We start from the raw sequence: 21,540 nt of genomic DNA on the forward strand, positions 1-21,540 counted from the left end.
CAATTAATGGAGAAGTATGCCATATGCAAAAAACAACTTTGTTTTGGGAGAAGGTTGCAAAGGGTCAAGAAGGCGATAAATGAAGCCCATGGGCTGCCAGTTGGCAACCACTGGTTCAGATTACACTTTTTAATGTAACAACTGTAGGATTTTGTTAGGGGAAAGCGTGTAAAATGAGTAGTAGAGCACAATCTTTTCATATGGAAGGTTCCCAGATGCGATACTGGGCCTCGTCAACCTTTTTTTTAGGGTTTCGGTATCAGGTAATGGGGAAGACCTCTGCCTGAGATCCTGGAGCTCTGCTGCTGTAGCCACCAGACCGTGAATACAATCACGCAAGTGGGAGAAAAGCAATAAGGCCTCCAAAGGGTTAATCTCTTCTCCAGATGTTCTCAGCAGTGGCTCCCCAGGAAGTCAAGAGCAGTCAATGTGCAGTATGGCTCAGAGGATTCTTCTTCCCCTCCTCAAAGCCTGTCTTACCAAGTAGGTTGGAGGGGTTGTTGTTTTTCATCACACTGCCTTGGTCTCTTGCTTTCCAGTCTCTGTAACGCTCCCTCTTTCCAAGGATTAAAGAGGATCTGAACTTGGAAAGGTGGGGTTCTGGTGGGGAGGACTTAGCCCAAGTTAAAAACTCATTAATGTGCAAAGACTAGAGCTCTTTTGAATCTCGTTACAGGATGTTAACACACTGGAGGTCTCTTGATGTTCCCACAGCAACCACTGTGGGAGTTCCCAGACGCTAGGCAACCCTCCCATGACCCTGGCTGACCTTTCCCCTTCTATGACCCTTGCCACAATGTAAGCGCGCGCTATTGAATCCCAGGACGTTTTTCAGCTGGGCCCCACCATTGAAACCTAAGGATTTCCCCCTAACACCATCAAATTTGCTAGAGAAAGATGGGAAGTGATCCCTCCATTCTTTCCACTCTCTTCAGGAAGCCTCACTGGAAGTTGTTTCTAATAGTCTACTCCTTGCAAGGAGGTGGGAGTTGTTCTCCCCATTCCCCCAGTGCACGTTCAGAGCAGCAAAATTACAATACAGCAACTGCATGTTTACTGTAGGCTAAAGCAGCTTTCAGACTACAGATATACAGACCCTTCTGAGCTAAAGCATGAGTGGGAATATAAATAGACACTCCCAAGACTGCTTTGAAAATGAACACATTTCAGAATGAACAAGGCACCACAGAGCATTTTGCTGGAGCCACATTTCAAGATCCAGGCTACCTAGAATCAAGGGCGCTTGACCCACAGACCTTCAAAATGTGTGGAAATAGCCATAACATAATTTTAAGGTAAAGGTAAAGGTACCCCTGCCCGTACGGGCCAGTCGTGACCGACTCTAGGGTTGCGTGCTCATCTCGCTCAAGAGGCCGTGAGCCAGCGCCGTCCGAAGACACTTCCGGGTCACGTGGCCAGCGTGACAAAGCTGCAGCTGGCGAGCCAGCACCAGCGCAGCACACGGAAACGCCGTTACCTTCCCACTATAAAGCGGTACCTATTTATCTACTTGCACTTAAGGGTGCTTTCGAACTGCTAGGTGGGCAGGAGCTGGGACAGAACGATGGGAGCTCACCCCACCGCGGGGATTCGAACCGCCAACCATGCGATCAGCAAGTCCTAGGCACTGAGGTTTTACCCACAGCGCCACCCCAAGTCCTAGGCACTGAGGTTTTACCCACAGCACCACCTGCGTCCCCTAACATAATTTTACTGATTCTTAAATCGCTGTTTCACTGGACCATACAGAGAGCTCAAATGGAACACAATCCCCCACCCCTCCATCTCCCAAAAGAAGACATTGTTCAGGTCAGAGCCGCAACACATATGTCCATATTGACTGCACTAGGAAAGTTTTACGGATATGTGGATAGATATTTCCTATTCTGGCAACCTGTTCCAAAACACGCCCTATGAAGACTTGTACCCATAATTTGAAAAAAGAAAAAAATAGCAATGTTATGGGTAATAACAAGCTTGAAGCTGGACAGATGAAGCCTGGCATATTTTAAGAGAATTAATTACCATGGCTTTGATCACCTCCATCACAGCTAGTTTTATTATCAGGATTTCAGATCTTCCTACTGCCGTTTCCATCTCCACAAGCAGTTCATTGGTGACCAGATTGCTTTTGTAGGCATCTGAAAAGTCTTTATCTATGGTATGACTACACACAGAAGCATTATAATACACAACACTTCTTTATGCCAGTACAGCCAACATGGTACTTTCCAGATGTTTTTGGACTCCCAGGTCCCATCAGCCCAAGCCAACATGGCCAATGGTCAGGGATGGTAAGAGTTGTAGTCCAACATCTGGATAGTAATACATTGACTATCCTTGCCTTATTGCATGTGTACAAATTGCATGTGAGTCACACAATCATATAATTGTAGAGTTTGAAGGGATCCCATGGGTCATCTAGTCCAACCCCCTGCAATGCATTATCTGCATAAAGTTGTGCAACAAATGCAATAAGGACTGTTTAAAAAGCATTAGTGCTTCTGCATGAAGAATTATCACAGATATTTTGAGCAGTTGGCAAAGGCAAGTGGCAACATCTATACCAAGACATATGCATACAAGATCATTGACTATCTTATGTATATTTCAATGCAACAGTATCAGTGTGCTTACAGAGCCAGAAGCGAAATACGACAATATTGTTATTGCTGGGTTGTTGTTGTTTTTTATATAAAACAACAACAACAAGTAGGTGCTGCAGAATGACTTTTTTTTTTTAAAGTCCCTGGGTACAGGCTCACAACTGAATTAAAGACCGGACACATTACAGAGAAAAAGGAAGGAAAGTAAATGAAACTATAACGTGGCTGTTCTGTTTTCCTGACAGCAGCACACAGTGTTTAGTGTTTTCTCAGAGTCTGCCTTGTATCAAATTGGAAAGGGCAAGCTCCACAGGAGAAAGGTTACTTGGAGGTGGGGGGAAAGACAGGAACCCAAAAGAGCTGCAATACCCACAAACACTGGGAACATAGGGCTGGGAGGTTTGATTAATTGACCAACTTTCAAAGGATATAGAAGCATGACTGGGCATTTAGGTTACTGTAGCACTTTATGTGTGATTTTTTTCCCCCTTTGCATGGAAAAAGGTTCCCGCAGGGGCAATATGATCTATTAGGTAACAGGTCAAAGTTTGGGAGTTAGCCATGTATAACAAAACAAATCAAATCTACAAGGTCAAATCTTTGTTTCATAAGTTATTACTTTAGACATCTAGCAATAACCAAGTTTGCCTGTCAGAGCTCAGACTTGATACCCAGTTGCCAAATCATATGCTGGAGCTTCTGCTTTGCCCTCTGATAAATGGAGACCTTTCTGCGATACATAAAAGAAATAGCTCCAGGAACCACTGAACTTTCCAACACATCTGCATGCAGCACTCAAGGGATCTGCTTGCCCATCCCAGATTTCTTTCTTCAACCATCCTGAATTCAAGTTCAGCAGCTCCTCTCTTCCTAACATCCTCCTCCCTTTTTCTAGCCTCAGGACCATACGCCAGCTGCAGGTCACACAGCCTCCTTGTTTCTTTCATCTCTATTTAAACAAGCTCTTCAGCTCTGCCCGTTGCATGGAAACAGACACTCCGTCTTGTTCAAAAGTGACGAGCGCTCTCTTGCCAGTGCTGTTTGTTTCAGTCTAAACTCCTGTCAGATGCCTGACTTCTGACTCTCTCTGTTTATCTCCCTCTCCTTCTGTCACCTCATTACTCCACAGCCCAGCTCACGTTTCCAGGCCTTGTTTACCAAAAGCTCAGGAGTTGGGCACTTTGTCTGATGGGAAGAGGTGGAGAGAACATGTTATACCTGCACAGCAGCTGGAATAACCACAACAAAATCCTCTACTGTGATCTTCAAAATGTGTTCTTACAGTATGTGTACCATGAACAGATCTCTTCAGTGAAGCAACATCAGCAGGGTCTTGGGTTGCAGCTACTTTATAAAATACACCAACCTTAAGAGAACCAAAAATCCTTGAGTTGACCAAGCAGAGGCCTCAAAACCAGGAATCTGATAGTTCTAATCCCTACTCTGAGCCTTATTGTTGTTTGGGCAAATCACTTTGTCTCTCTGTAGGAAAATGGCCGATGTGCTACTGCCTTCCATGTGGAGCACAATCAGCAAAGGCTTATGTTGTTCTAGGTGTTTGGTCGTTTTGCAGTAACCCAATGACACTTGCATGGGAATCAGCATTCAAAATCATTACCTCCTTTGCCAAAGGAATAGAATGCAGCATTGAGAAGGCACCTAGCTCATAGTGCAAGCCAGAGACTACACAACTTGGGGGGAAGGGTTGAGAGATTTTTTCGAATAGGCCGGGGGGGGGGCACACATCCAGAAGTATTCTGGAAAAGGGCTATTATATTTTTGCACCAGACATCTCCAGAAAAACAAAAGTAGCTCAGTTAATCCCACAATGAACTCCATAAAAAGCATGTGGATGGAGCTGTAGAATTTCTATACAGACAGCACTGAATCATATAAAATCCTAGAAGCAAGCACTGTCTAGACATACTTATTAAAGTCCACCTACTAGTCTGCGTTCATCAAACATGATCAGATCCAGGATGTCCATACTCAAACTTTGGGAGATGATTCATGTACGCAGGTGAATTAGAGAATGCTATCACCCAGAGCAAACTAAATGCATCTAGCATGTCAAAAGCAACTGTTCTGAAATGTGTAGTGCTGAACACCACATATACAAACACACTGTATTATATAAGTAGTTTCAACAAATACCTGTAACACAGGATAAAGCAGGAGATGTGTGTGTGTGTTGAGCTTCATATATACAAATGGCTTTTGACACAGAAAATACATGTCCAAAATCGCCCTAACAAAGACTAGCTATTATTCTGAAGCAGCAAGTTTTAATCTGTCTTTCCATATTTGATGGCATTAGCCATTTGCCCTCTAGAAGTAGTTCTTCATGACCAGTTTTATTACATTCTAGGCCTTAACTCTTCATGTGGCAGGAATTTTACTAACTGGTTGCGTAATATGTTCACCAATATCTCTCCCCCCCCCAGCCTTTTATTTACAGTCCACTTATTATTTTTCTAGTCCTCCTCCTGAGAATTAGTCTTGGGGGTTTTTCTGTTTCGTTTTTAAAGAAGAAGTGAGAGATGGCGCATTTGGGATCTGAAGCACAAGGAAGAGACAGAAGTTGTCAGACAGGAACAGACCAATGGCTCAGAAGCCTCTTTAAACAGGGGCAGATATAGGATGCTACTGGAGAAGGTGTAAATCCTTCATGAAGCACCTAATTGTGCAAAACTCTATATATGGGGACATTTATTACTGACCCCAGCTGCTGCTCAGCTTGTTCCCTGAAGCATGAAGATTGATGGCACCAATGGTTCTCATCTGAGCTACTGTCACTGCAGATGCCATCTGCGTTCAGAAGTCTCCTTTGCCTTTAAATACCGTCTCACACTGGTGAATTCTACAGGTTAATTATATGCAGTGGTGAGTGGGCAGGGGCATGGAAGAAAGGCAAACGTTACTTGGGATAATGATTCTTCCGTCCGCGCCCCCCCCCCCAAATAACCTTCTTTTAGTTACTTCACACCTAAGCTCTTTCATTTCTGGTGAAGAAAAGAGCACAAGAAGTACAGTTGCTCCCCTTTACTACTATATTCATTGGTACATCCCACTATAAAGTGACTTGCCTCCAGTAGAAGGTGCCCAGGAAGGAGCTGGCACAAGGAAGTTCATTTAAATTGCAGCAGGTGGGGATTTGTCATTTTTGGCCAGACCCTTGGGGTACTTGAAAAAGCTTAAATGCTGTGTGAGTGTGTAAATTATAAAAATATAAGCAAATATATATTGCCCTAAGGCAGGTATATGGGAGCACTCGGAAAACTGACCAAAATGACACATCTCCACAAGGTATTGCAATTTAAAAACAACCTCCTTTTCCTTTACTTCCTAAGCATGTTCTACTGGAAGCAAGGCAGCTTCTCTACATAGTGAGATATGGCTATGGACATCTAAGTCTGTTGCAAGAGATTCTGTACATTGTTTGGCAAGGTAGACAAAATGTCCTTGCAGTTAGAACAAGAGACTCAAGTTAGTACTTTTATGTCCCATTCCTTAGACCTAGAATGGAAGAGAACAGGTTCCCAAATGTCTACCTTCCCTTGAGTGCTTTTTAAAGAAATCCTATGGAACCACACACATAAAAAGGAGTAGCTGATCATTCATATTGCCTTATCAAAAAGAACCATAGGTTTGGGGGGGTACTTGTTTCCTGCAAGATCCTCCTCAAGTTAATCTCAGAAAAGTCCACATAGAAACACAGAATTGTATTGTTGGAAGGGACCCCAGGGGTCATTCTAGTCCAACCCTCTGGCAATGCAGGAATCTCAACATGGCTGACCAATTGTGGTATAGCATTTTCCACAGCCATCTCTTCAAGAGAGTTCTGCCACAGAGCAAGACAGGATATCATATCTGCCTTTGGACAAGCAAATGCAGTAAAGATGTAGGCATAGTATTAGTTGCCACTCTGTGGCACATGGTAAGTCGCAAAACAGTGGCATACATATTACATCAAGCCAAACCACACAGTATTATAACCCCCACATTGTTGATGTCAGATGATTGACAGGTGGGTTGTCCTGCTCACCTATCTAGTCCCTTGCACGGAACATCCCAAGTGACTGCCAGCCAGCTGGTTATCAAGCACTTGGGAATTGCAGCACAAGGGGCTGTGTCAGTCCTATGCTCAGCACTGAACGTAGGGCTTGCAAAGTGCTTTGTGCACCACTGCTCAAATGCCTGATAGTCAGCTGTCTATTGGGAGCTAGTGAAGTGCTGCACATAACGCTTTGCAAGCCCTGTGCAATCAAGCTCCCCATGGGGAACTCAGTCGTGCAACCTATCTAGCCACATCTCTCCTTGCATCACAACTGATGTCACATATGGCATCACATGTAGGGCAGCGGGGCATTATTTCAGGAAAACAGGCCCAACAGGCTTATTTGGTCCAGAGTCCATGTTTCATTCTCTCCTCCAATAGTAAAACCACTGCAATACAAAAAGTTGTGTGTTTGGTTGGTTTTTTGTTTGTTTGTTTGTTTTTAAAAAAGCAGTCTCACACATTGGGGGCAGAGGAGATGAATTACTTGAGCATTTAGCTGTAAATGCCCCCCCACACACACACACATTGTACATCCTGACAAAGCAATAGCTTTAAATCAGGAGCAATCACTTTTACGCGTTCCCACAGTGGCTTAGGCCAAACAGCACCAGGTTCATGCTACTCAGTGAGTACTGCATAATACTTTACCTGGGCAATGAGTGAGCACACATCTGTTTACTAGAGCCCACAATACTGTTAAACTAATTGCAGTGCCAAGCCCCAAGGCACCATGAAGACAGCCTTACTACAGCCACACACGCCCCTCTGAAGGAGGGGGAGAACTGTGTCTCTTTCATTCAGCAGGGGTGACTCTGAGAAGCATGACATGCATGATTACCCTTCAGATCAGGGGAACAGTGGCTTAACTGCATGAGAAACGGCTGTTATTCAGGTAATGGATTTACAGTGCTCACTACTAAAGTATCAGACACAGCAATTTTTTACAGCTTTCACGCTGGAATTTACAACTTAGACGAGAGGCGATCTCCGTATGAGTCTGGGCTCATTGCCTTATTTAGTATCTGAGGTTACTAAAGTTTCCTCTTAAGTTTGTTTTGAAAGGTAAATTGTAAGCACTTAAATCCATACACAAACACATGCAAATGCTACATAAAAATTATATGCACATATATGCCTAAGAAATGGACACAAAAAAACCCCTGTAGTGCATGTGTTCCTATTTTCCTTTACACGCAGCACATTTAGAAAGACCACCAAAACAGAGCTGAACTGTGTGAGCATGGGCAAACACACAGTATGCCAAAGGGGAACTCTGGCATGTACTCTTTGTTACCTCCAAATACCTGGCCAAGCAGGGTAGCTAGTGCTTCTAATTTGGGACTACTTAATCCCTGATTTGAAGGAAAGACAGCAAATATGTGGAGTACCTTCACAATGTGGCACCCATGTGTGTATTTGAGTCAGCTCCAAAGGGTAACACTGCTGTGAGCATACAAGATCACCTTTAGGACTTTGTGTGAGCAGAAAGAATCCACAGTGACATGGTAACAATTGTTACGGCTGGTCAGTTTTCAAGGCAGGTGACAGTGCAGTGTTTGTAAGATGTGATTCATTGGGCTGCCCCAAAAGCCTGCTAGTACTACACAATGCCAGCACTACACTGGCTTACTTGCAAAGCTGGAGATAGAAAAAAACACATGAACAGTATCAGTAAAGTATGTACACAACTGAAGAAGGATGGTTCATACTCAGAGGAGCACCTTCCAATAGGGTTGGCCACAAGATTAAGTATGCTTGCAGTTACAAGTGGACATACAAACAGCCATGAGCCAATCTGTTCACATGACTCTAAGAATATCCTGCCACTGAATGGGGAGTGTGGGGTACAGAGAAAAAGAAGCAGAGTGTGAACACACAAGGATCCGTCATAAACTAAGTCAAACATTTTGGTAAAAGTAAGCTGGAATGCTAATTTAAGGTATGCACATACCTAGGCATAAATGCTAATCCTAAAGAAGTCACATCTGTGAAAAAGTCACTTCCATGAAAAAATATTCATTCCAATCAGAATTTTATGGAAGTAGGTTTTATGAAGGCAAGATTACTAAATGTGGCTAAGAACTGACAGCAGAAGACTATCCACAACCCCTCCCACCAATTAACCTACCCTATTCATGGCTTATTATCTTTCCACTGCCCTTTTTCTGCATTCTACTATACCACATAGTAGTATAAAGATCAAGGAAAAGATTTGGGATCCGTTTTAGATCAACCTGTTCCTAACAGGTTGAGAGAAGCACTCAAAAGGTAGGTAAGCAAGAGAGTGTCTGGAAGAATCAAATCCTCAGTACCTGCTGCTGCTGAAAATGCAAGAGTTCCACTGGGCTCATTTCTCCATTGGTTTCTCCACTGGCTCCTCCTTCTCTTCCACATCCACCACCGCCTCCTCCATCAGTTGGATTGTTTAGGCTGCTGACCCCATTCTGACTGGAGGGAGTAGAACGTATTGTCTCCGAGGCAGATTCAACCATCATGACTTGCTAGCAGCACCTGCACAAGCAAAGCAGTCTATTACAAGAGCATAAATTTCAGCTGAAGCTACTATCTATGCTATACTGGAAGGCATCACTCTGCACAATGTTGTTCACACTGCAACAGCGTTCAGTTGTCCCATTTTATGACAAGGAATTTCATTAGTGCAAGAAGTTTCTGAGCTCTGAACGCAGTACTGCGCCTAGGATTCAGATTAAAACTGCAGAGTGGAAGGAAAGGAGGACCCTTTTCTGCCTCCCCACTTCTAGGTACAGGAGAAGAGACCCTCTTAAGAATATTAGGGGGGTGGACACGGGAAGGACTAGACAATGTGAAAAATAAACATAATATTCTAGCTGCAGTTCATTCATTTTCAGATTCAGTTGTTTCGCCCATAACCTCAGTTTAAGGTGCCATTTAGCGCCTAGCTTTCATATCAGTTTCAAACACTGCACTGCAATGACCTAAGCACGACAGACTCCTCCCCATCCCAGATGTATAAATGCCCCAAGACATCCAGAAAGCAGGAACCAATGGGACATTTGCCAGAGAACAGCTGTGCCCACAAAGTTGTTTAGTACAGCAACGTCTTCAGTACACACACTAACATGTCCTCTTTTTTACCAAGTGAAACTCTCATAGAAATTAAAATAGCTTAGCTGCTAGGAGTCGTTTTCATAACACACTTGCTCTGGGCCTGCTCCAATGCCTAGAATTTGGAGAAGCTCCTTACTTAGTAGAAACCGGTAGAAGAAGAAGAAGAAAAGAATCCCTCATACAGAGTTTAGAAGTCAAAAGCATCACAGGAGGCCTAGGAGAAAGTATATCTGTCACCTACCTGAAACATTGTGAGAAACAGGCACTTCCATGACTGCTTCCAATGACATGCCTCAATTGGGGGGGGGCTGAAGCCCAGTTCAACAGGTTCACTCACACAACATGAGATCTAGTAAATGAACCACTGACTATATTTTTGTTGTTGTGATCATATTATGGATTATGATGCCTTGCATGGCCTAGTGAATAAAGTCCGCTAGAGTAAACCTCTGAAGATAAAATGTGGTTTCTGCACTCTAAATGGGCGTATCAGCATAATGATTTCAAAAGAAAATGATGGCGCAACAAAGGACTTCCCACATGAGTTGATGGAGTTGGCAATTTAATATTTCCAAGTCTCCTACCTAGCCATGCAGTCAGCACAAACACATCTGGATAAACTAAGATTTCATAAGAAAAGCAGGAGGTACTTCAGGAAATGTTTGCCTTTGAAAAGACCCTTGCCCCCCATCTTCCACAAAATGCTGCTAAAAACCAAAGCATTTCTTCACCTTAACATGTAAATTGCAATGAATATGAAAGTTTTCAATTTCTATAGTTTGTTTTCGTGGTGATTACATCAACATAAAACCTGTTAAACCAGGGGTGGGGAGCCTCTGATCCTCCAGATGTGTTTGGACTACAATGCCCACCACAGCTAACCACTGACCATGATGCCGTGGGCTGACTGGAGAAGGAGTCTAACAACACATGGAGGGTCACAGCATAAGGCAATCACTGCACATTTTAACAGCTACTCAATACATAAGTGAATGGTAGGTTGCCAATCCCTGCAAGTTTGGGCTGAAGAGTTAACAAATACCAGGGCAGCATATGCTAATATTTCCATTTTATTGTTAATAAATAGAAGGCAGCTTTCCTTTTTCAAAGAGTAGCACTTTACTCCAATCTTAAGTTCATCATAACATAACTTTTGTACACTTTAGTGGGAAGCATATTCCTGCTGTTTGCTCTGTTTTGTTCCAAGGCTCAAAAAGAGTAGCAGCTATGCTGTGTGTTTTCATTTCAACATGTACCAATACCCCACTTTTCCTTTCAGAAGGAAGCCCAAATAAACAGCATACAAAAACAAGTATCAGAAGACAACCAAGCAATATGAAAACAAGCTACAATAAGCCTGCAGAGCGCTGATTCAATGCCTAAAAGAAAGCCAATTAATAAACTCGACCCCGCAAAATAAACAAAACAATGGGTTAATAAAACACAAACAAAATAAAAAAATTCCTTCCTGTAGCACCTTAAAGACCAACTAAGTTAGTTCTTGGTATAAGCTTTCGTGTGCATGCACACTTCTTCAGATACACAAACATTAGTCAAAACTGAAGCAGCCAATATACTAGGAATTGGGACATACCATTAAAAGGGGGCAAATCCACCCTAGAGACAGGAGAAACCAAGAAAACCACCACACACAATAGCAGCAAAGAATACCAAGAGCCACAATACCCCCAAAACCTCTCATGTAAAACCTCTCTCACTGCAGGTTACTATTCCCTTGCATTATATGAGTATGGGTGACACGGTTTTTAAGCATCCAAAGGAAAACAAACAGCAATGTGAAATTGAATTACTGCTGCTCAAGTGCAAAGTGTACAGTAGCAAGAGCACATACTGCAGTAAACCAGCAGGCATCAGGAAAGCATCCATAGCAAACTAAAGCCAGGTCTATTTTGAAAATCCAGCCCTGACTTCAAAGAAGCCGCCAGATAGGCAAAGCAAGGAACTAGTAGAGAGCAGCTCTGCTTTTAAACCCACCTTATAGTCAAAGGCGACTTTCCACATTTTTACCATAGATGGGAGTGGGTATGCAAGGCTGGACAAATTACCATCCTGAAAAATCGTGTGCCCATATGTCTAAATTTGAAATTAGCACCACCGGAATGATAGTGGGAGAAGCAATACAGCAGACCCAGCTGTTTGTTCCACTTTGTTTTTGAAACCTTTAAAGCTTGTCAGTTAAAGTTTCTTTCCTCTTTAAAATGAAAAAAAAGGGGGGGATACAAAGAAGCTGTCTCTGCTTCTTCAACTGGTCTTCAACTGCTGGGTCTGGACTCACTACAGGTCATGTCCTGCTCTAAGGTGGGTTGCAGCAGCCACAGTACCACCATACAAATACATGGTTAAAAAAGGAAAGGAAGAAATGTTTGGGCTAAAAGGTGGGTCATCAGTTCAGAAAAGACTACCGATGTGGAGGGGTTTTTGTTCCAGTCTCAGAAACTAACGAAGAAAAACCAAACAACTAAGAACGTAGTGGTCCTAAAGGACTCTTGGGAAGAAGTAATTTCTATCCCAAGCACATGCATCTATCAAGAACCCTCCATTAAAGAAAATGCCGCTGTGAGTGGGATAAAAACTATGGGGAATCACATACACACAATCACACACACAAAAGTAAACAATACTTTCTGAGGTTCAAACATGGGGAAGGGAGAATAGGGGAGGTTAATCCTCCCCCACCCATACTCACTATTAGGGAGAGTTCAGAGGCAATATTGATTTCTTCCCATTCATGTTCCTATAACCTGTAAGGTATTTTGCCACTTGTGCAGCTTAAATAATCCTGTAGGGGTAATATGGATCAGAGGACTTTCCTTTTCCATCCCAAAGGAAACCTGTAAATAGTGATGGCAGTAGACCTCGTAACAACTTTAAGGAGCCCATAGGGAAAACTGGGGTCTGTATTCTACCCTTATACGGCCAGGATTCCATAGCAATATGCATTCATATGATCTTCTCATTTTCCTTTTAAGCACACTCTTTTTCTCAGTACCTGGGTTGCTCTGCTGATATACTCTAAATAGAATTAAGTATGGTAAGTTCTGGACTTTAATATTTTGTAAGTCTCTATGCATTGAGTTTGTAAAAAGCGAAAAACTCAGAACTACAAGGAGGAAGACAAAGATTATGTCATCCTACAGAGCTGGGCAAGAATTAGTTGACATCACACACACACACACACACACACACACACACACACAGAGAGAGAGAGAGAGAGAGAGACTTATTGACAAAAGGAAGAAAAAGAGGAGTTGAAAAAAGTCAGTTTTTTATTCTTCATACATTCAAAATCATCACTTCTGACTGAATTTATTTAGAGTAACTATTTCCCCTAGCTGTACGCACAATCAGTAACATGTCCAGTGAGAGATGCTCTAGATTACTTACTTAGTAAATTGCCTGGTACACTGACAGCAGGAATTATTTGCAGTGAGGTTTGGCACTGGATAGGCCCAGCAGCTGGTATCTGCTTGACTTTAATAAAATGCTAGATTTTTTTGCAGGGCAGGAGGGGATTCTTATAGAAAATTCTTTTTGGAAGACGGAAAAAGGTTCCTTTTTCTAAATTTCTCATTTGAGATAGTTAAGAACGCACTATTGTCATGTTTTCAAGCTTTTCTCTGCAACCAGAAAAGCTAGGAGTTTGTTTTAAACATAAAGTGAAAGAAGATTCTAATAATGACTCACGTTACTTTAGCAGTATACTACAAATAGTTATATCAGCGTAAAGGAGGAAATACCAATTATCTTAAACTGGTAACACCAATTCTGTTAGATCAATGGGCAGAGTTTTGCTATCCCAATTCTATATGGCAGTGCCATTTCACCTTAATAAATCTATCTACAATTGACGTAAGACTAAAACAAAATGGCTAAAATGCAACAGACACACTAGGGTGTCTTGTTTTAATTTTGTCTCTTGATAAAGAAAACAAGCTGCGAAGCCAGCAAAGAAGTGAAGAAGAAGAAAGACATTAACTGGGACTGATCAGAGAAGCGGTCAGCAAGTTTGAAAGCAGAAGAGGGGCAGCAAAAAAGGGATATTTCTTTTTTCTACCTTTTCTTTCCTATGCGTGGTTCCCCCTCCCTTTTTTTGGCACGATAGACCGACAAACTGGGAACAACATAATTGCTGAAATGTGGCGTGTAATAATAGCTATTCAGAAGCTGATCATTCATATTAAACAGGGTGAAGCAAGCTTCTCATTTGCATGTTTGAGATTATATGCATTTCAAAAGTCATTTCCGCAGGGTGTATGAATGACATTAATTCCCATGTGGAGTTGTCGACTCTCTCCTGTAGTCCCTCACACTATCAAATACACACACACACACACACACACACACACACACACACACACACACACACAATATGACATACTTGTAGCTGCAGGAGAATTCAAGGGCACAGAGATTACTGCATTTTTGGTTTTGTTGAAAATATACATGTTTCAGGCTAGTGATACTAGGACACAGGATAGTAGGGCACTGGAGAAACAGCATTCTGAGACAAAGGCTGTTGAACTTGGACTGTGGGAGTTGCAAAGTTAGCAGGAAAGATGATGAACATTTTGCAAGCAAAACAGAGATACAATTCAGCTTTTAGTCACATGCTAACTATACAAAGCTGCTGACAGTGCTTTCCAACCTGCATCTTCCTACTTCACAGGGACACAAACTCTATTTTCAGCAAATAAGTTGTTCAAAATGTGAAAAAGAACTTGGTTTTCAAAATCTCAACCACACTTTAAAAAAAAAAGTAATCCTAGCTGTACACATTATCAGTATTACCTACATTGTGAGTGTTGCTCAGACCTTCATAGTCCAATAGGATTCCTTTCCCCTTCCCTTTTTATATTCCTGCAATATTTTCTTTCAATTTATCAACTCCCTCCATCAAATCAGTGCCTCTGAAGCTTTTTTATTCTGTAGAAAAATTATACCCTGCATTTTCATTCCACAAAAGGAGTTGCTTGAAATGGCTTATAAAAATAAAAGTAAGAATAAATTCCTAATTAAACCATAAAAACACAAAGTTATGAAGCTAAAAACAGCATCTAAAGCAAACATAAAGAGCAGCACAACCATAAAAGCAGCTACAGAATCTTGTTTCAAAAAGAACATTTCAATCACTGGTGGGCAAAAAGTATGATTGTATATTGTTTTGTTTCAATTTATAAATACGGTGTGAGCACATGTGAAGGCCGTTAATACGAACACCAGAAGCTGCTGTATAGCAAATCATCATGCAAACCTCCCTGCAACCTCACACCCTCCTCCTCCTGGTAAGCAAGAGACCCATCTGCCAGAATGGTAGCATAGAAGCTGCACTCCACTAGGCAAGTCACTTCTGCCATTCCATTGGCGCATCTAGCTCAGCATTGTCTCCACTGACTGGCAGTAGCTGTCCAGGGTTTAAGACAAGAGTATTTCCCAGCATCACCTAGTAATTCTGGTAACTGACTTCCTGCAATCAATACATGTGCTCTGCCACTGAACTATAGCCTCTCCCTCTTTATCCAAGGATAAAAACATTTAGAACTAAAAGCGGGAGAGCCATTTTAAAATCACATGAACGTTTTCGCCAGCATAGGCTTTGCTATTACAAGCGTGGGAACACAAAAGTAGATTTTAATCTTATACATGACGCATAGAAACAACATGAATCCATCTCCTTCAACTTGCCATTCCCCTCCATTACATCTTTGTTCAGCAGGCAATCCTAGCCACTTAAAGAAAAAAGACAGAGAAAAAACATGCAGCTTGCTCCAAAACGTCATGAGTTTGTATAACTGGTCAGGAGGCAAGGTGGAGTAGAACCACAGAATTCTAGAGTTGGAAAGGTCGCTGAGGATCATGTAGACCAACACCCCGCAACGCAGAAATATGCAGCAGTCCCAAACAGGGATTGAACCTACAAACTTGTCATTATCAGCACTGCGCTCTAACCAGATCCATTTTGTTTACCTACAGTTCTTTTCTAGCTTTTCTCCAGAGCTTAGGTACACTTAAATCAAACCAATTATAATAGGTCAACTGTACATATTAGTTTTATAGGTGCAGATAATGTTTGCAGATGAAAAAAAACGTAACAGAAAACATGCTACATGAATCATGCAGTTATGAATTGTGTTTATCTGCACCACGATACTTCGTATACAGAAGGGAGTATCTCTTCCAAGAGAGCACTTGCCATGAAAAAAGTATACATTATCTAACTGACTGATTGTATGCTTGAAAGTTTATACTGTATTGTATTTTATGTTGCCTAGCGGTTTGCTGCATGAAGTGACTGATAAATATTTTAAAAATAGAAACAAAGTAGTCCTTTCTTCCTCAAAAGTATTCATCCACCCATACATACACGCAGTTAGCAGATTCAAATGCATACCATCAACTAACATTTTATTGGGCAACACATGATGTGTTACAGGTGCTGTGATACAGTATGGTTCCTGCTTTCTCTTGTCTGGTTCCTATGCTCGTCTGACAATATTTGAATGAAGAGCAAACTTGGGATGGTTTAAAATGGTTTACTTCTCCCTCTACCCACATCAACAGCATTTATATGAGTACATATAGAGAACAAGGCAAGGTACTTTTAGTGCCATGTATGAAAATGCCTTAACCCTGGGATCCTCGTGTGATGGTTTGGGAAGGCAGCATGGTTGGTAGTGGTGTCCAGTTAGACCACCATCAAGAAAAAAAATTCGAAACAACTGCTGCAGAACAAAATCTTTATCTCTTCCCATTGATGCCCCAAGCAAATGCACTGGGTACTCATTTAATCCTAGTCCTGCCTGTCTGAAAACTGCTATTGTGGTAGACGGAAAAAGAAAACAAGCCGGATGCACTGAGAAATCCCAAACACACCAAGAACATGAAGAAATACTATAGATTTGGGAAGGGACCACAGTTCAGCGGTAGAACACATGCTATGTGTGCAGAAGGTCCTAGGCAGAATCCCTGACATCTCCTGGTTTGGCTTGGTTTTTAAAGGGATCGGGTAGCAGGTGATGTGAAAGACCTCGGCCTGAGACTCTGGAGAGCCACTGCCAGTCAACAGACAATATTGAGCTAGATGGATAAATAGTCTGAGCTAGTATAAGTCAACTTCCTATGTCCCCATCTATCACAGAGGGCGATACATGGTTGCATAAGTCTTCAAAGCTCCAACCCACTATGATATGGGAGGACAGTTTCATGATGAGATAAAGTATTTTAAAGTTAAACAGGTTCATGTTCCAAATATGTTTTCACATATTTTAGTAATGAATATTCAAGAGCCTACAGTTTATAGGGACTTCTAAGCATTTTAGGAAAGCAGTTGTTCCCGTACTGGCCACAGAAATACTGGAATATAAGAGTATTTATTCTCCCCCATAGGTGTTTATCTGCACCACGTACAACCCTTGCACTGAACATGTTCATTGAAGCTCCAGTGGGCTAAACACTATATTGAACTTTAAAGTTCAACTGTCACCAGCCATGCCAGAAAGTGGCTAAGCATTTCTGTAATCTGAAGAACAGTAACATTCCAAAATGAGCCCATGCCACATGACACCCAGACATTCCTGTGATCCACAACTTGTACACCAGGTGTGTATGATATAGGCAAGTGATACAATTTTACCAAAATCAAACTCCCACCAGTTTGCAAAACTATCAACATTCCCAACATTTCCTTGGTGGGGTGGGGTGGTTTTTTGTGTGTGCCCTTTTTACTGTTTTCCCCACTTTTAATCTTAATTCTCAAACTTTCGCTGCATGGGCGGCGGTGTTTGAGAGAAATAGATAGAATCAATTTTCATCCAAACCAGTGGGGGGGGGGGTTGTTCCTAGTTAAGTGAGAGTTTACTCCACAAAGTGTTAGGGACAAAATGCTGTTTACAGTTTTAGAGGACTATGTCAGATAGTTAACCCTCTACTGATATATGCCGGCAACTTTTTAAAAAATGCAGCTAGAATAAGCAAGGGAAAGAGCAGTCATATTCCCACATCTGAGGTTTGCCAATAAAAACTTGACATGCAACCCTAAAAGTGGTTCTAAACCCAGGGAAGTGTAACGAACCCTCAAGTTATGACTTTTTAACACACAATGATTTGGAAAAAGTTTTAAATTATGGCTTTTAAAGACATTAGGTTCCCAGTGCTATTTGGACAACTATAGCACCCAGAAGGCTCAGTAAGGCCTGTGTCTCTTCCCCAAAGGGCTGCTTTGCGGGCTATAGTTTAAGAGCATACATCACAGAGCATGCAGCTTGACTGACACATTTTAAATAGATGCATGCAGCGGCGTGACAGATGTGATTGAACAAGATGTGTACACTTTGAGCCTACATATTATTACTACACTTATAGCTCACTTTTCTTCCACAGAGCTCAAAATGGCATATCAATAGCACCTCCAGACTGTCAGCATTTTGCACGAAGGAGTCAAGCACATACCAAGAAATTTAGGTTTGTGCAATTAAAGTGGATTAAAGTGCTTTATCATCCCACCACAACAAATCCACTTTAAAAAAGAAACTGACTTTTGTGGTTAGGGAAGTGACAGGGAAATGCATTGAAAAGTGTGACATGAACAAATGGTCACTGCAAAGACGTATGAATACACCACAAGCAAATCAGGATGAATGCTCATTGTTGTATGACCTCCCCACAAACAAATCAGAACCCCCAGGTACAACGTAACTCCTGTGAAAGCAAATCAGGATGAATGATCAATAAATAGGTTGTCTAGAAGACCCCAAAGAATTCCCAGATAGTATCCCTAATTTACATGCTAAGAATACCCAGGCCTGCTTCAAGGCAACAAGTCTGTTGAATCACATGCCTTCAGACCACAACCCTGGCTACAGCCTCATAAGAACATAAGAGCTTGTTGGATCAGGCCCATCTAGTCCTGTATCCTGTACTCTCACAGTGGCCAACCAATGTCTGTGGGAAAAACTCGGTTCTGACAATTCTCTAAACCACAATTTGGAAGGATTAGAAACATGACACTGGTTTCCTCCTCAGTTTCCTGATTTGTTCTAGCTATAGCTTGTCATGGCATCCAAATCAAGCAAACCATAGTTGCCAGATTCCAAATCCATGCTTAGAACAACCAGGAAATAGAGAACATTAGATGGAAGGAGTGAAGCCATGGTCTATTTCCAGCCTTCAAATCACATTCTGAACGGGATGTCTGAGCTAGACAATGGGAAAATATTTAGGCTGCAATTCTGTACCCATTTACTTGGGACTAAGCCCTATGACACAGGTGGCGCTGTGGGTTAAACTACAGAGCACAGGGCTTGCCAATCAGAAGGTCGGCGGTTTGAATCCCCGAGACGGGGTGAGCTCCTGTTGCTCGGTCCCTGCTCCTGCCAACCTAGCAGTTTGAAAGCACGAAGTGCAAGTAGATAAATAGGTACCACTCTGGTGGGAAGGTAAACGGCATTTCCATGTGCTGCTCTGGTTCACCAGAAGCGGCTTAGTCATGCTGGCCACATGACATGGAAGCTGTACGCCAGCTCCCTCAGCCAGTAAAGCGAGATGAGTGCTGCAAGCCCAGAGTCCTCTGCGACTGGACCTAATGGTCAGGGCTCCCTTTACCTTTAAGCCCTATGAACTCAGTTACTTCTCAGTAGACATGAATAGAATTGCACTCTTAGTCATGTCACACAATTGAGACAAATAATAATCATAGCAGTGAGTAACAAACTGACCCTAACATCAGCTCATGGCTTCAGATACATACTTAGAATAAAGTCAAGTACCTATTTCACTGATGTTAATTCCACTTTTCTGCAAATGGTGAATAATAGAGGAGTATCTTCTACTTCACAACCACAATGCTTTTGCCCATTTGTTAGTACACTCACATCATTACCAGTATGTAGTACTGGAATGAACCCTGATAGATGATATTTGCTTTTATATAAATGCTGCCTTCTGCCAGCCTTCTCACTTGAGTTGAAGCACTGGTCCCCGAGTTCCTTATTTATACAAATATAAGTATTCTAGTTTATTTTTGGGAGATGAGCAAGCCAACACTATCAGTAAAGGATTGAAGGAGTGTTAAGCCTGGCAATGATTTTTCCAGCATGAATATCAGGAGAATTTATTGCGAACTTATTGGAAACCTTCACAGGAAACTGAAAAATCACCAAACTATAAATTGTCAAAACTAGAAATGGATCCTATAGTATAAACACAAACACACACACAAATTTCTCTCAGCAACTGCTATGGCAAGCTACACCATTTTATCTGCATTCAGAAGAAGGCATGTGGGTACAATCAAGAAGTACTAGCCTAACAATTTAGTCAGTCTCTCTGGCACGAGCTATCACAAATCACCACCCATGGAAATCTGGACAAGTAAGTGTATATGGCATATCAAAATGGCAGCCAATAAGAACTACCAACTGACTAGATTTTTAGTAGTCTGAAAGGGCCTGTTTGCAGTTAAAGCCTCGTCTCAGTGCCAAGCAATTTTTAAATTTAAATGAATAAATAAGCAGTAAAGATACATGTGAGCAGCGGTGGTTTTTCAGTCTTTCTGGGAGAGGTAATACTGGCAACAATACCGCATACAAGTACATGCACAAATATAAAGAGCAGGGAGGTCAGACATTCATCCTTCAATGATTAATTAGTGTGACTGGATAACTAATTGCGATTCTTTTTGTCTGGAATCAAAATAATTTCATTCAACAATTGTCCACTGATTTCACTTTCCGTATTTGTTTGTTTCAAAGTACACCTTTTATTTGGCAGTGAAAGGAGGTTAGGGAAAGAGGTAGACGAAAGAGACAGGCAACAGGAGTAAAGAGAGACCCAATACCATATGGCACATAGGCATATTAATTACTGCTGCTTTTTAATTAACAATTGCTTAATCTGAGCAGTAACATTTGCCTTGACATCTTTTGACTCTCTCCTAACCTGTGAAGTGCGCATGCCATGCCAAGTCATCAATTAATTTTTATTGACGTTTTCTTCCCTTAAACAGGCACAATACCAGGGTTTTCCAATTAACACCTCCACACTCTCTAATTAGTGCAATTAACAGACTGATGGATGCCCGGAGTTTCCCTGGGAGAGAGAGCACAGAGATCAGCTGGTTTTGCTGTATGGACAGATCTCTCACTGAGAGCAAGCACACGTAACAGCATATACATGTTATCTTCTAGAATTTTAAAATGAAGTATTTGCAGATCTGTGGGCAAGCTACAAGAATCTGTTCTCTGTATTGGGAGAACTGTACATGTAATGCAGTGGTGTACATGTACAAAAACACAGAAATGTTTATCCTTAAAGCAGCACAAAGCTCATCAAAATGTTCAGCAACCCACGTACTGTATGCTCTCGTTACAGAGGTAGCTATATTATGACAGTGCTCTGAAGCAACTGTTTCAAATTGCAGTTTTAACCATATACAAAAACTGTAAAGTTAGATTCTCAAATATATTCTTCTCATAAAGTTTTTGAAGCAAGAGAGCTAAGCTAATGTGTTTGTAGCAAGAGTCTGTAGATGCTCTTAATTGTCATTTCAACTCTGCACATATCTTACTAAAAGATTCCTTCTGCCAACATAAAATCATCACCTCACATCCGTCCGCTTTGCTCTTCTGAATGTTGGGTAAATAACTTCTCCTGCCAAGAATATACTTGTCACCGATAGCAACCAGAAACTCCATGGCCTCAAGTCTTCCCCAATGAGCACCTTCAACTGTCATGGAACCTTCTGCCATCAAAGATTCTGCTCTCGCCACC

The 21,540-nt window shown here is 41.8% G+C and overlaps 1 protein-coding gene across 5 annotated transcripts in view; it reads right to left on the reverse strand.

Moving 5' to 3' along the window:
• Window positions 1-21,540, reverse strand: part of FOXP4 (forkhead box P4) — a 152,268-nt gene that overhangs the window by 102,209 nt on the left and 28,519 nt on the right. For 2 of the 5 annotated variants that reach the window (XM_081195837.1, XM_081195834.1), the window contains exons 1-2: window positions 21,372-21,505; window positions 8,979-9,177 (exon numbers count right to left, since the gene is read on the reverse strand). In XM_081195837.1, the coding sequence (XP_081051963.1) occupies window positions 8,979-9,161 (183 nt within the window). In that variant the 5' untranslated portion in view covers window positions 9,162-9,177; window positions 21,372-21,505. Of the gene's footprint in view, window positions 1-480; window positions 614-8,978; window positions 9,178-21,371; window positions 21,506-21,540 lie in introns of those variants that run through there. The other 3 variants (XM_081195835.1, XM_081195836.1, XM_081195838.1) reach the window with 2 other exon arrangements.

This window comes from Podarcis bocagei (assembly GCF_964188305.1).
Source record: "Podarcis bocagei genome assembly, chromosome: 5".
NCBI lineage: Eukaryota > Metazoa > Chordata > Lepidosauria > Squamata > Lacertidae > Podarcis > Podarcis bocagei.